Below are 16,755 nucleotides of genomic sequence, written 5' to 3'. Positions count from 1 at the left end.
GTTGCACTGCTTATGTCAGTAAGACAGAAGGGGTGGTGGGCAGCTGTCCCTGGATAGATTTTGCATGATCTTGTGAGTATGTTTGTGTACTCTTCGGGAGAAGACAAGATTTTCTTTTCTTAAAAAAAAAAAATAGTCATTTTAATGTCGCTTGCTTCCACCATGTTAGCACATAATTAAAAACTAATTTGAGAGGGGTGGTAAAATGAGTGACCCTATGTAATGTAAGACATTCAGTGACTTACCTTTCCCAAGGACTGCTAAGGCCATGATGTTTGATGAATACCACTTATCATGAAACTGTAGGAGTGCATCTCGAACATTTAGGCCCTTCTCCTTGGGAATTGCATCCAAGGTCTCCTTATTACCTGGAAAGAAATTAGTTTGCTATCTTATGTTGAAAGAGTTATCCCTGAGGACTGGAGAGAAAGAATGTACCAATGTACATCCTGGATGATGTAGAAGGAAACTAAGTGGGGAAAGCAACTAAGGTGGAAGTCCTCCCTTTCTGTACTTTACTTTTCAAAGGAAGAAGTGAAACGGTGATTTTTTCCTCCATCTCTCATTTATCTGTTCTTGACACTACCTCATTAAAGAGGGAAATGGCATATAGGTATGAAATTTTTTTTTAAAGAGTATGAGTTACATCTGGGGGAATTTTATAAAAATAGGTGGTCTGTAAATGATAGAAATTATAGTTTAAAAAACTGATCGGATACGATGTTGAAAAAGACATGTTTATCAGTACAGTTGGGATAAAGATACAGGAAGAGACAGGTAAGTGAGACAGATGGATAATACAAAGGAAAAGAAAGAAGACCAATAATGCTCTTAAAGAGTGGATAAGTTGGAGAACAAATGGAGTGAAGAGCAAAATAGTGAAAAGTGGAGATCAGAATGCTGTGGAGCAGACACGGAAAATGCATATGAAAGTATGAATAATTAGTCAGGTGCCTGATGACTGGATGAGGCATCACCTGTTCCACTGTATAAAGGAAAGAGTGAAAGAGAGTGCAACAAATAAGTCCCCTTAGCATGAAGAGGAGTAGAGTTGACAGCATTACCGTGGCAGCCATTTTCTTCCTTATCCCACAGTAATGTCTCCTTTCTGCTTCACATATATGTTGGTTATTACAACTCAGTCCACAAACAAACACTCATTCTATCTCTTGCATTTGCTTACATCCACTTTCTAGCTATCATATGTAATGCAATGCTACCAAAGCCCCCTATCCACAACCAAATCTTATAGACTTCCCCACAGTCTCCTCTGCCTGTTTCATATGCCCTCGTTCAGACAACTGACAGCAAGGATAATGGAAAGTGATTTGGCAAAGAAAGAAGAGGTGGTGAATGCTTTGCGTAAGATGAAATGTAGCATAGTAGGTGGAGTGGATGGTACTGCAGTTCAATTTTTTAAGAATGGGGTGAATGGGTTGTTGATTTGTCAATTAGGATTTTCAATGTATGGATCATTATGAGAAGCCTGTGAATTGGTGGAATGCATATATAGTGCCAATGCATAACAGCAAGAGGGACAAAGGTGAGTGTCTGAACTACAGGAGTATAAGTTTATTGAGCGTGCCTGGTAAGTTGTATGTAAGAGCAGTGACTGAGAGGGTGAAGCATGAAAAAAACTACAGATTAGGGAGCTGTAGAAGTTTTGTGGATCAGGTGTCTGTTTTGAGTAATGTGCAAAAGAAATACTTGAAAATTGCTTGGAGAAAAAAAAAAGGATCTATATGTGGCATACGTGGATCTGGAGAAAGCATATGATAAGGTAGATAGAGATGTCTTGTGGAAGATCTTACAAGTATATGATGTTGGAGGAAAGCTACTAAAGTTAGTGATAAGTTTCTATCAAGAGTGTATGGCATGTATATGAACAAGGAGAAGAATGAATGGTTCCAGTTAAAGGCTGGTCTGTGACAGGGTATGTGTGATGTCACCATGGCTGTTTAATGTGTTTATGGATGGGATGGTGAGAGCAGATATGGGCAGGATAGGCTGAAGAAGGAGGGTGTGTTGGAAATGAAATGTCTGAGGATAATATGCGGTGTGAGGGGGTTTAATCGAGTATGTAAAAAAAGGGTAAGAAAGAGGTGAGATAATAAGAAGAGTGTGGTTGAAAGAGCTGAAGAGGGTGCGCTGAAATGATATGGACATATAAAAAGAATGTGTAAGGAGAGGTTGAGAGAGAGGATATATTTGTCAGAAGTGAAGGGGATGAGGAGAAGAGGAACCCATATTGAAGATGGAAGGATGAAGTTAAAAAGATTGTGACTGGGGCCTAAACATACAAAATGGTGAAAGATGTGTCTGCGATAGAGCGAACTGGAATGATGATGTACAGGGGCAAAATGTCTACAGACTGAACCAGGGAATGTGAAGTAACAGTGGGAAACCAAGGAAAGGTCAGTGGGATTTGGTAGAGAATAGGAAGCTGTGGTTTAAGTGGATTGCATATGACAGCAATCCAGTGGATGTGCATAAATGTGGCCTTTCTTCATCTGTTCCACACTAATTTGAGAAATGGAGATCAAGCATGAAAAAAAAAATCTAAAATAGCCTCTCCATCTTTTTTGCTGAGCAATCATGCACATCTATTGAGTATCTTTTTAGAATATTCCAAGGAACACTTGGATATTTAAAAATTCTGAGACAGGCCAAAAGGCTGCATCTGATCTGCTGTAGAGTGCCATGCAAATCCTATTACTGTAAGGATTGGGGACTATACCAGCACATGTTGCCAGTTAATTCCTAAGATACATTCTGCTGTATATCCCACTGACTTACAGTGTGACTGTCCTGGTACATTCTGCTGCAATTCATTACCATAAAAAATTCAGATTAAACTTAAGAAAAGTAGGATTTGGAATACAAGCCTAGTCATAAAAATTGAAAGGACTCAGATTTCAAAAATATATTCTCAAGAAGAAAGGAACCCCATTCACAATATGGTGAGGTGCCCACACTACAGTAATACAGCTAACTGTGGTTATTTATTAATTCATTATACTTTGTCGCTGTCTTCCACGTTAGTGAGGTAGCGCAAGGAAACAGACGAAAGAATGGCCCAACCCACCCACATACACATGTATCTACATACACGTCCACACACACACATATAAATACCTATACATCTCAACCTATACATATATATACACACACAGACATAAACATATATACAAATGTACATAATTCATACTGTCTGCCCTTATTCATTCCCGTCGGCACCCCGCCACACATGAAATGACAACCCCTTCCCCAAGTATGTGCGCAAGGTAGCACTAGGAAAAGACAACAAAGGCCACATTCGTTCACACAGTCTCTAGCTGTCATGTATAATGCACCGAAACCACAGCTCCCTTTCCATATCCAGACCCCACAGAACTTTCCATGGTTTACCCCAGACACTTCACATGCCCTGTTTCAATCCATTGACAGCACGTCGACCCCAGTATACCACATCGTTCCAATTCAATTTCTTCCTTGCACGCCTTTCATCCTCCTGCAAGTTCAGGCCCCGATCACTCAAAATCCTTTTTACTCCATCTTTCCACCTCCAATTTGGTCTCCCACTTCTCCTCATTCCCTCCACCTCTGACACATATATCCTCTTGGTCAATATTTCCTCACTCATTCTCTCCACATGACCAAACCATTTCAAAACACCCTCTTCTGCTCTCTCAACCACACTCTTTTTATTATCACACATCTCTCTTACCCTTTCCTTACTTACTCGATCAAACCACTTCACACCACATATTGTCCTCAAACATCTTGTCCATCCTCCTCCGCACAACTCTATCTATAGCCCACGCCTCACAACCGTATAACATTGTTGGAACAACTATTCCTTCAAACATACCCATTTTTGCTTTCGGAGATAACGTTCTCGCCTTCCACACATTTTTCAACGCTCCCAGAACTTTCGCCCCCTCCCCCACCCTATGACTCACTTCGGCTTCCATGGTTCCATCCGCTACCAAATCCACTCCCAGATATCTAAAACACTCCACTTCCTCCAGTTTTTCTCCATTCCAACATACCTCCCCATTGGCTTGTCCCTCAACACTACTGTACCTAATAACCTTGCTCTTATTCACATTTACTCTCAGCTTTCTCCTTTCACACACTTTACCAAACTCAGTCACCAGTTTCTCACCCAAATCAGCCACCAGCGCTGTATCATCAGCGAACAACAACTGACTCACTTTCCAAGCTCACTCATCCACAAGAGACTGCATACTTGTCCCTTTCTCCAAAACTCTTGCATTCACCTCCCTAACGACCCCATCCATAAACAAATTAAACAACCATGGAGACATCACGCACCCCTGCCGCAAACCGACATTCTCTGCGAACCAATCACTTTCCTCTCTTCCTACTCGCACATATGCCTTACATCCTCGATAAAAACTTTTCACTGCTTCTAACAACTTGCCTCCCACACCTCTTAAAATTCTTAAGTGCTGGTAATCAGACCAAATTGATGTCTTTTAAGTCTCAAAAAAATATGTTTGATGATATAGTAGTCCAATTGGTGCTGGTATGAATGTAACGCATGGGCCTCCAATAAAAATGTAAAGAAGATGTACTAGAAATCTAATGTCTGAGGACAATATATGTTGTAAGAAGGGTTGATCAAATGAGAAATTATAGGGCAAAAGAGAAATGTAGTAGTAAGAAGGGTATGAATATATGAGACCTGAAGCAAAAGTGCTGAAATATGGAGATGATGAGTGAGGAGAGGATGCTTTAAGAGGTTATAAATATCAGAAGTCAAAGGAACAAAGAAAATGGGGAAACTAGGAACAAGGTGGAAGGATGGAGTGAAAGATGCTTTGAAGGTATGATGCCTGAACATGCAGGAAGGTGTATGGCATGCATGGGATACAGCAAAATGGAGCAATATGGTATAAAGAGGATGATGTGCTGTCAATGGGCTGAACACAAACACATATAGCAGTTGTGGCAAACCACAGAAAGGTTGATGGGAACTGCGTCTGGACAGGATGCTCAGGTTCTGGTAAATTATACATAACAGCTACAGAATTGATATAAGCAAATGGAGCCATTTCTGCATCTGCTCCTAGCACAACCTTGCTAATGTTGGATATGGATAACATGTATATATAAATATATATATATGTATATATATCCCTGGGGACAGGGGAAAAAGAATACTTCCCACGCATTCCCCATGTGTCAGAGAAGGCGACTAAAGGGGACAGGAGCAGGGGGCTAGAAACCCTCCCCATCTTGTATTTTAACTTTCTAATTGTCAATGGATTGAACCAGGGCATGTGAAGTGTCTGGGGTAAACCATGGAAAGTTTTGTGGGGCCTGGATATGGAAAGGGAGCTGTGGTTTCAGTGTATTACACATGACAGCTAAAGACTGATTGTGAACGAATGTGGCCTTTGTTGTCTTTTCCTAGTGCTACTTTGTGTGCACGCGGGGGGAGGGGGGTGCCATTTCATGTGTAGTGGGGTGGTGGCGGGGATGGATGAAGGTAGCATGTATTAATATGTACATATGTGCATGTATTCCCTGCATGTTGTAGATGGCAACTAAAAGGGAAGGGAGCGGGGGGGCTGGAAATCCTCCCCTCTCGTTTTTAGTTTTCCTAAAGAAGAAGCAGGGGGGGGGGGGGGGCAAGTGAGGTTATTCCCTCAAAGGCTCAGTCCTCTGTTCTTAACTCTACCTCGCTAAAGCGGAAAATGGCGAACAGTATGTAAAAGAAAAAAAATGTACATATGTATATGTATGTGGTTTCGGTGCATTATTACATGACAGCTAGAGACTGAGTGTGAACGAATGTGGCCTTTGTTGTCTTTTCCTAGCGCTACCTCACGCACATTTGGGGGGAGGGGGTTGTTATTTCATGTGTGGCGGGGTGGTGATGGGAATGAATAAGGGCAGACGGTATGAATTATGTACATGTGTGTATATATGTATATGTTTGTGTGTGTATATATATGTATACGTTGAGATGTATAGGTATGTATATTTGTGTGTGTGGACATGTATGTATATACATGTGTATGTGGGTGGGTTGGGCCATTTCTTTCATCTGTTTCCTTGTGCTACCTCGCTAACGTGGGAGACAGCGACAAAGCAAATATATATTATATGTATGCGTGGAAATGTACAGGTATGTATATGTGCATGCGTGGGCATTTATGTGTATACATGTGTATGTGAGAGGGTTGGGCCATTCTTTCGTCTGTTTCCTTGAGCTACCTAGCTAAGGCGGGAGACAGCAACGAAGTATAATAAAAATAATATATATATATGTGCTCTCTTAACCACACTCTTTTTATTACCACACATCTCTCTTACCCTTAAATATTCGATACCCTTAAATATTCGATCAAACCACTTCACACCACATCACATTTTCAACACATCCACCCTCCTCCGCGCAACCCTATTTACAGCCCATGCCTCGCAACCATAAAACATTGTTGGAACCACTATTCCTTCAAACATACACATTTTTACTCTCCATGAGAATGTTCTCAACTTAAACACATTCTTCAACCCTCCCAGAACCTTCGCCCCCTCCCCCATCCTGTGATCCGCTTCCATGGTTCCATCCGCTGCTAAATCCACTCCTAAATATCTAAAACACTTCACTTCCTCCAGATTTTCTCCATTCAAACTTACCTCCCAATCAACTTTTCCCTCAACCCTACTGAACCTACTAACCTTGCTCATATTCACATTCACTTTCAGCTTTCTTCTTTCACACACTTTACCAAACTCAGTCACCAGCTTCTGCAGTTTCTCACACAAATCAGCCACCAGTGCAGTATCATCAGCAAACAACAACTGACTCACTTCCCAAGCCCTCTCATCCACTACATACTGCATACTTGCCCCTCTCTCCAAAACTCTTGCATTCACCTCCCTAACAACCCCATTCATAAACAAATTAACCACGGAGACATCAACGCATCCCTGCCAGAAACCAACATTCACTGAGAACCAATCACTTTCCTCTCTTCTTACTCGTACACATGCCTTACATCCTCGATAAAAACTTTTCACTGATTCTAGCAACTTGCCTCACACACCATATACTTTTTTCCACAGAGAAACTCTATCATATGCCTTCTCCAGATCCATAAATGCTACATACAGATCCATCTGTTTTTCTAGTATTTCTCACACACATTCTTCAAAGCAAACACCTGATCCACACATCCTCTACCACTTCTGAAACCACACTGCTCTTCCCCAATCTGATGCTCTGTACATGCCTTGACCCTCTCGATCAATACCCTCCCATATAATTTCCCAGGAATACTCAACAAACTTATACCTCTGTAATTTGAACACTCTCCTTTATCCCCTTTGCCTTCATACAATAGCACTATGCATGCTTTTCGCCAATCCTCAGGCACTTCACCATGAATCATACATATATTGAATATCCTAATAAACCAATTAACAGCACAGTCCCCCTCATTTTTTTTAATAAATTCCAGTGCAATTCCATCCAAACCAGCTGTCTTGCCGGCTTTCATCTTCCGCAAAGCTTTCACTACCTCTTCTCTGTTATACTTGTCAGAGGTGGAGGGAAAGAGAAGTGGGAGATCAAATTGGAGGTGGAAAGATAGAGTGAAAAAGATTTTGAGTGATTGGGGCCTGAACATACAGAAGGGTGAAAGGCGAGCAAGGAATAGAGTGAATTGGAATGATGTGGTATACTGGGGTCGATGGGATGTCAATGGGTTGAACCAGGGCATGTGAAGCATCTTGGGTAAACCATGTAAAGCTTTGTGGGGCCTGGATGTGGAAAGGGAGCTGTGGTTTCGTTGCATTACACATGACAGCTAAAGACTGAGTGTGAACAAAGGTGGCCTTTGTTGTCTTTTCCTGGTGCTACCTTGCACGCACGCAGGGGATGGGGGTGCCATATCATGTGTGGTGGAATGGCGACGAGAATGGATGAAGGCAGCATGTATGAATATGTACATATGTTTTTATGAATTATCCCTGGGGATAGGGGAGAGAGAATAGTTCCCACGTATTCCCTGCGTGTCATAGAAGGCGACTAAAAGGGGAAGGAGCGGGGGGTTGGAAATCCTCCCCCTCTCGTTTTTTTTTCTATTTTCCAAAAGAAGGAACAGAGAAGGGGGCCAGGTGAGGATATTCCCTCGAAGGCCCAGTCCTCTGTTCTTAACACTACCTCGCTAATGCGGGAAATGGCGAATAGTTTGAAAAAAGTATATATGTATATGTGTGTATGTATTTGTATGCATACGTTGAAATGTATAGGTATGTATATACGCATGTGTGGGCGTTTATGCATATACATGTGTATGTGGGTGGGTTTGGCCACTCTTTCGTCTGTTTCCTTGCGCTACCTCGCTAATGCGGGAGACAGCGACATAGTATAATAATACATATGCGTAAATCTACTTCTCCAAATATGATCTAATCCAGCTATGCAAAAACCTCTAACCTTCACACATCACACTGAAAACCTCTTAACTTTACACTAAATGCTAACAAATTCTAACCTTCATATCACATTAAAATCTGTCGAAAGTGGAGCTTATACACACAATTCTTTACATAAGGTGTTATCATACTCCACCTGCTCAAGGTTACACTGCAAGTGAAAGCCAGATTTGGTAAGGCTATATATTCATGAGCTGATGAAATGCAGCATCATTTTGTCAAGGGCCTTCTTGCTTTGAAGGAGGCCATCTACAAAGTGTAGCACAGTATTAAAGCCGCAGAAGCCCTTGTATCAGTAAAATGGGGTCCTGGCATCATAACTGAAGCAAACCAAGAGTATATCAAAAGGAAATACTGTTTTTTCATACCTGTACCAAACTTGCTGAAGTCATGTGCTGGATCAGCTGTAGCTTTCTCTAGCTGTGCAAGCCTCCAATAATCATTCTGGATATTTTTTTCATGTTCAGAATTAACTGCATTTACCTCACGATCCACTGCACTTTCCGTGAACAGTGGTGTAACAAAGAACTGGGAAAATCTGAAAGATGATAAAAGAAATAAATCAGTTCTGTGCAAGTTTACCATGAGTCTTCTAATAATGGTCCTCAGAAGGGATAAAACAACCATGCACTAAGTCATCAATCCTCCAAAACTAACATGTGCATTGGCCAAGCCACAAAAATTCTACCACCAGAAGAACCTGGAAGACCAGCACAAGCCAATGGATTGTATGGATAGCAGGTGCATGCGACCAGTCTCCTTTCACAGGCGTATATAAAAAGTTTCTCCACACAAAACCTATCTATCTGTAATTAACTATATATATTTTTTTTTTTGCTTTCTCGCTGTCTCCCGCGTTTGCGAGGTAGCGCAAGGAAACAGACGAAAGAAATGGCCCAAACCACCCCCATACACATGTATATACATACGTCCTCACACGCAAATATACATACCTACACAGCTCTCCATGGTTTACCCCAGACGCTTCACATGCCCTGATTCAATCCAATGACAGCACATCAAGGGAGGTGAATGCAAGAGTTTTGGAAAGAGGGGCAAGTATGAAGTCTGTTGGGGATGAGAGAGCTTGGGAAGTGAGTCAGTTGTTGTTCGCTGATGATACAGTGCTGGTGGCTGATTCATGTGAGAAACTGCAGAAGCTGGTGACTGAGTCTGGTAAAGTGTGTGAAAGAAGAAAGTTAAGAGTAAATGTGAATAAGAGCAAGGTAATCAGGTACAGTAGGGATGAGGGTCAAGTCAATTGGGAGGTAAGTTTGAATGGAGAAAAACTGGAGGAAGTAAAGTGTTTTAGATATCTGGGAGTGGATCTGGCAGCGGATGGAACTATGGAAGCGGAAGTGGATCATAGGGTGGGGGAGGGGGCGAAAATCCTGGGAGCCTTGAAGAATGTGTGGAAGTCGAGAACATTATCTCGGAAAGCAAAAATGGGTATGTTTGAAGGAATAGTGGTTCCAACAATGTTGTATGGTTGCGAGGCATGGGCTATGGATAGAGTTGTGCACAGGAGGATGGATGTGCTGGAAATGAGATGTTTGAGGACAATGTGTGGTGTGAGGTGGTTTGATCGAGTAAGTAACGTAAGGGTAAGAGAGATGTGTGGAAATAAAAAGAGCGTGGTTGAGAGAGCAGAAGAGGGTGTTTTGAAATGGTTTGGGCACATGGAGAGAATGAGTGAGGAAAGATTGACCAAGAGGATAAATGTGTCAGAGGTGGAGGGAACGAGGAGAAGTGGGAGACCAAATTGGAGGTGGAAAGATGGAGTGAAAAAGATTTTGTGTGATCGGGGCCTGAACATGCAGGAGGGTGAAAGGAGGGCAAGGAATAGAGTGAATTGGATCGATGTGGTATACCGGGGTTGACGTGCTGTCAGTGGATTGAATCAGGGCATGTGAAGCGTCTGGGGTAAACCATGGAAAGCTGTGTAGGTATGTATATTTGCGTGTGTGGACGTATGTATATACATGTGTATGGGGGTGGGTTGGGCCATTTCTTTCGTCTGTTTCCTTGCGCTACCTCGCAAACGCGGGAGACAGCGACAAAGCAAAAAAAAAAAAAAAAAAAAAAAAAAAAAAAAATATATATATATATACATGTCTATGGGATAAGGCAATGCAAGAGAAAGATGATAAAATACATGGGGAGGCAACTAAGTAGCACTCGCGTATTAGTGATAGGTGATTTGGATGTACTATTAATTGGTGGAAGTTTAGGGTATAATTGAATCCATGTGGTAATGATGAACAGCTTGTGGAGTTCTGTGCTGAAATATGACCTGTGACAGGCAGTACTGAGAGAGAGAGAGAGAGAGAGAGAGAGAGAGAGAGAGAGAGAGAGAGAGAGAGAGAGAGAGAGAGAGAGAGAGAGAGAGAGAGGGGGGGGAGAGGGAGGGGGGGGAGAGGGAGGGGGGGAGAGGGAGGGGGGGAGAGGGAGGGGGGAGAGGGAGGGGGGGGGGGGGGGGGGGATGGCTTGGTGAAAAGAAAAGAGGTGGTGAAAGCTTTGTATAAGAAGTGACAAGAATGGAATTGTAGCCAAGTTCCTCAAGGAATGGATAATATTATTGACTAGCTAAGATTTTTCAATGTATGTATGACTCAGCACAAGGTGCCAGAGGACTAGCAAATGTTTACATAATGCCAATGAACTAGGACAAGGTGAGACAAGTGTTTGTTTTACAGATGTTGAAGTTTGTTGAGCATACCTGCTAAGCTGTACTGGAAAGAGGTGACTGAAAGGGTAGTGGCAAGCACAAAGCATTATGCTGGGGATAAATAAGGAGGTTTCAGGAGTGGTGGAGGATATGTGGGCCAGTCGTTTACTCTAAAGAATATGTGAGAGAAAAAATTAAAGACAAGGATTTGCATGAGTCAAAAATCAAAGATAAGGATCTGTATGAGTCACATATGAATCTGGAGCTTTACCAGAGATCCTTTTGAGGAATGTGTTAAGAATACAGAGTGTGCGAGAAAAGCCAATACAAGCAGCTAAGAGTCTTTACAGAGAGTCAGGTAAGGGTGCAAGTAGAAAGAGAGGAGAGTGAGTTGTTCCAGGAAAAGGTGGGTCTGCATCCAGGGTGTCACCATAGCTGTTCAACCCTCAAACAGTAGATGACATAAGAGGAAGGGGGAGAAGACCAAGAAAAAGATGAAGGGTGGAGTAAAGGAGGCCTTAGGGTATCAAAACCTGAACATTTAGGTGGGTGACATGATAAAATGACTCAGATCAATGTAGTAGGCATAGGGTAATATGCTGTTCATGGTCTGAATTAAGGCAAGTGAAGTGGTCAAAGTAAACCATGGAATAGTCTGTAGGGCTTGGCTGTAGACAGCTGGCTCTGGTTTTGGTGCATTATGCATGACAGCTTGAGAATGGATGTGTGAAAACTGTTCACCTGTTCCTGAAGCTATATTGCTATGGCAGAAGAAACTGGGTAAAATATCTAATAATTACCACCAGCATGGTTCAACTGAAAGGAAATGATAGAACAAGTGATCAGATGCTTGGGGAGAACTATATAAAGGAAACAAAAGTACTACAGGATACTATTATTCTGCCAAACCAACCTAAAGGTGTGAAATATGGACTTGAAAGAAGAGTCAGGGATAGGATTCATGTTTCTGAAATAAAAATCATTTGAGGGGTACTTGTACTGTTAAATATGGGGTAGAATAAGTAATGTTGAACTGAATATGAGATGCAAGATGTCAGTGAAAATGAAAAGACATTGTAGTGTGATATAAGAGAGTGGGTTATGAGAAATAACTTAAAGTGGTTTGGTAAAGTGGAAAGCATGCTAATGAAATGAATTTTGAGAAAATATTTTGGAGCAAGGTAAAAGAAAATGATAAGGGGAACATACTGAGAGGGAACAGTGTGGGAACACTGTGGGAAAATGACTCAGAAAGGTGTAAGGGGGATGGAGCACCCTTGGGAGATGTGTTTGGATTGGGCAACCAAGAGATTTTATGCTATACCCCTATCCCTCTAAGCGTTTCTAGGTGGAACAAGGAATTATACATACTGATAGACTGATAACTTTGGAATTGATGTATCATTTCTCTGACAAGAAGCTGCTGATCTCATTCAACAAATTATCTAAGCACAAACCTGTCTAGTGCTCCAGAAAAGGCATCAGGAGCAACATCAAAGTAGTAGTTAGTATGGTCAGCTGCTGTGTAGGCATTGCTAGAACCTCCATGCTCTGAGAGGTACTTGCTGTACTCATTTTCACAGGGATATTTCTTTGTGCCCATAAACAACATGTGTTCACAAAAGTGAGCAAGTCCTGGCAGCTCTCTTGGATCTGACATGCTACCTGTTTGAAAATTAAACAGGAATTATTGTGGTATACAATTTTCAAAGTCTGGTTTTCAATACTAAATAAAAAGTAGGACAGCTTTCAAGAATTTTGCTGTTTCCCACTTTAGAAAGGTAGCACAGGAAAAACAACCAAGGCAAGCTATAACAGCTGTAACTAGATTAAACATCCAAGAGAATTCTGTGCTGCCAAGTGAAGTAGCCCAATAGAGAGAATAGTGATATCATTTCTGTGGCAGGTTCTTATTGGTTGATGGTGAACCCAAAAGGAGTGATATTCTGCTACCATGAGACTGTGATTAGTGACTCATAGGGAAAGCTACTGCTATCCCACCATTCACATGGGGTGACTAAAAAGTACTAATTGTCTAAATATCTAACAGATGTCTCACTGATCATGGGGCAATGTGCAGAGGAATGAAAATGTAACTAATACAAAAGAATCTTTTCCCTTACAATTAACAATAAGGCAAAGGCAAATAATATGCCTCAATTAAGGCCATCTCAAGTGAAGGGAAAAGTTAAAGGTGTAGAAAGTGGAAATTAATCAAGGGTAATCTATATGTTAAAAGATATAAAATATATCTCTTCCAATCAAACTTTAACCTTGATCATTTATCCATACAAAAAAAATGAAGGAACTTACCAACATGAACATCAAGAGCTGCAGCTGACTTGTCTGTAGCCGGGTCTGAGATGAGTAGAACTTTCAAGTCATTATTCAAGATGAGAGCCCGATACTCACGCTGATCTTCCTCTGACTTGATTATGGAGTTAATGTGCTCCTTAACACCCATACTGGCTAGACTTACACTCCTATGTACCAAAAAAATATAATTATAAGTATGATGAAAATATAAAACAACCCATGAACTAAAAAACCTGTGTCTGCCCTCCTTTATTTTCTCAGGAGTAAACATGGATAACTCGAAGATACTCCAAAGGTTTGATGCCATGTTGTAACCCATAAAGCCTCTATGAAAAAAGAAGCTATGATCAAATACATAAATGGATAACCTCTTTGGGACTTGACAAAAAATTACAAAATCATTTAGGCTAGTAGTGATCAGGATACTAAGACATCAAAAGAAACAAACCAAGTGTCTGAAGATCAAAGGATGATAAACATCTAAACTGTAACCAAGGTTTTCTTTTATAAAACTTCAGTAAACTTACAACAACCAACATCATAAAATATGTGATAAAGTACTTTCTGCAAAAAATAATGAATTTCTGGCTAAGCATCTACAGTACAGGTAGATCTACAGGCTAAGCATCTACAGTACAGGTAGAAGATCTATAATCTTGATATCCATGATACAAAAACAACCATATGTTGAATGTCTATGCATCTAAGATTTCCTCTAAAATAATGCAAGAGTGTCTGAAAGACACCATGCCATCTTCCTTGCACTGTCATAGTCCACACCACTGTTTTGGTATGGGTCTTCCAGTTTGAGGTAGCATTTTATGTCATCCTTAGTTATTTCTCTCCTCATAATGGTATCTGAGATGTATAAAAATAATAGTGCTGAACAGAGTAGCGTGGGAGGAATTATGTAATGTTTACTATTAAGCACAAAGTTAAAATTCTACAGACATCACCTAATGATAAGTCAAAGCATAACATGAAAGAGCAAAGAGCTTCAGCAGTGCCCTATACCACACCCAACACTTTATTTTCTATGACATGAACAAATACTTGATGAAGGCTTTGGGGGTTTTCACTCCAAAAGCCCAAGCTGGGTCCAGGGTGTTGGATTTGGTTGCTGGTCGACCAAGCTGTTGGACGATAGAGCTCTCAGGCTTACATAGTCCCAACAGTCTAGCTGGTCTGGTACACTTCATAGGTACTGTGCACTGCAGTCATAAAATTTTCTACTGTGCATCCCATCCTGTTTCTGATGGTAGTTGGCAAGATGTTGAAGTGTCTTAGTTGTTTAAGGTGTTCTCTATTTTCATGCATATCATACATTTGGATATCAGAAGTAGTATCTCACAGTCTTCTGTGCCTGTTGTGCCAGTAGGATGTTATTTCCAACAGTAAGTTGGGGTCCATATCTTCTAAGATTTTTCAAGTATAGGTGATAATAAACCTCTACCATCTGCCCTCTAAGAAGTATAGCCTCAAAGGTTTCAGCCATTCCATTACCATGGGCTGTCCAGACCATTAAACATTTTCTAATTACAAAATTTTGCCTGCCTTGTTAGGTGTTGTTAGGTAACAATATTCATGAATGAATTAGCCTTTTGAATAATATTAACATTGGTGTTTTTTCTGTCTTGAATGTTTACAACCTTCCCTGGCTCACTGCTGTCTGCATTCATTCCTGGCCAACCAGGTGCTGTCTACACCCTACCCTGAACTAGTACTTTCTATAACCACCCTGGATGGGTGCATTCTACAGCCTACCCAGAGTGGCTGCTGCCAACAATTTGCCTTTGCTAGCTACTGCCAGTAAGTTTTCCTGGCCAGATGCTGTGTACAACTTACCCTGGGCGGATAATGTCCATATACTATTATCTAAGTTCTATATCTCCCTAAATGTACAATACTGATGAATAAAACACATATAATTAACTCCGGAACTAATGACTATAAGCCTAAGATAGTATATATATTTGCTTTAATACAAAGGCATTCATTTTACACAAAAAGAGGTCGTTAAACTGACACTTTGTGAACAAAAGATTACGAACCTGAGCGATGTTAAGAGGCCGACAGCAGTTGTTAACTTAGTCAAGTGAGGTCTCAGGAGAGCACGGCCCCTGAACACCAAAGATAAAGAATGATAAAGCCTTCCTTTAGCGTTAGTACCACCAGTCCTTGAGGTCTGACCAGCTGGGATCACTAGCCACTGAAACACTCGACCATGACGAACACACCTTAGGAAAGTACGGATGATCATTGAAACATAAAAACGATAACCAATATCCAACGAAGGATACGAAATAAAGTTCCAGCCTGAGATGGCAAGTGACTATGGGGATTATTTACATCCAGCGGACCCCTGACGCATGCGCACGAGACACCATTTACGACGATGTTCCCGAGTGATAACTGGTATATTTTTGTTTTCTGAACTTGAGTTGTTTGAGAGATGTTTTCAGTTATGTAAGTGGGAGATTAAAAACCAATATCATATTATATATCTTTATGATATAAAGTAGAAATTTGAAAACTGATGTATGGTTTTTCTATTAAGTTCATTAGAAGTTGATTTAAGATGCATATTCTCAGTAACGTGTAATTGTAAGATGAAATACATAATCATATCATCTAACTAGAACATTAAACAAATATGAATCTACGTGGGTTATACTGAATAGTTGCGAGAATAGTACAGTTCATCGGGTGCGATGATATGCTGACATAAACATGGCTCCAGGTCTGTGACCTACTAAAGTATCGTATAACATGATTCCAAATAATGCACGAAATTCCCATCTTATGAATGATACACAAATATGTTGGATAAAATTTACTCGTTCTGTCAATTCTTCCTTGCCATCAGACATCTATAATAGTTTATTTATTCTCGTATCCTACACTTCAAATCCATAAGCAAATCATACCCGTATCTTTGGGTTCATTTTGTCCCATCATGAACCAATACGGTTTACATTGTTCATAGAATTCAGATCTTTTCTTGCTTTTTATGTATTCTTTTTGAAAAAAAATAACACGGAGAGGAGGAAATCGCCACTGTGTTCAGTAATGAGAAGACCTTAACCTTCCTGTTTTTCCATGACTCATAGTCTTTACTGGCCTAATAACGATAGCATTTCGTGTAAGACGCATGTTTAGTGGAAACATTGAGAATGACAAAACCCCTATGTTAATCTCTCGATCCTGAAGAAACTTCAGAGCTACATCAACCACTATCAATTATAGAATCACAGGAAGAAATATTAGTAAAAAGTAGCAATTAGAATATATGT

The 16,755-nt window shown here is 40.7% G+C and overlaps 1 protein-coding gene across 1 annotated transcript in view; it reads right to left on the bottom strand.

Annotated features, from left to right (window-relative positions):
• Nucleotides 1-15,860, bottom strand: part of Ide (Insulin degrading metalloproteinase) — a 91,719-nt gene extending 75,859 nt beyond the window's left edge. Inside the window, exons 1-5 of the mRNA XM_071693721.1 lie at nucleotides 15,514-15,860; nucleotides 13,460-13,629; nucleotides 12,604-12,811; nucleotides 8,847-9,016; nucleotides 246-368 (exon numbers count right to left, since the gene is read on the bottom strand). Coding sequence (XP_071549822.1) covers nucleotides 246-368; nucleotides 8,847-9,016; nucleotides 12,604-12,811; nucleotides 13,460-13,629; nucleotides 15,514-15,722 — 880 coding nt within the window. The 5' untranslated portion in view covers nucleotides 15,723-15,860. The remainder of the gene's footprint in view (nucleotides 1-245; nucleotides 369-8,846; nucleotides 9,017-12,603; nucleotides 12,812-13,459; nucleotides 13,630-15,513) is intronic.
• Between the last annotated feature and the right edge of the window lie 895 nt (nucleotides 15,861-16,755).

Source organism: Panulirus ornatus, chromosome 56 (assembly GCF_036320965.1).
Source record: "Panulirus ornatus isolate Po-2019 chromosome 56, ASM3632096v1, whole genome shotgun sequence".
Classification (NCBI taxonomy): Eukaryota; Metazoa; Arthropoda; class Malacostraca; order Decapoda; family Palinuridae; genus Panulirus; species Panulirus ornatus.
Note: the sequence above shows the minus strand (reverse complement) of the source record. Positions and strands in the feature narration are given on the sequence as shown.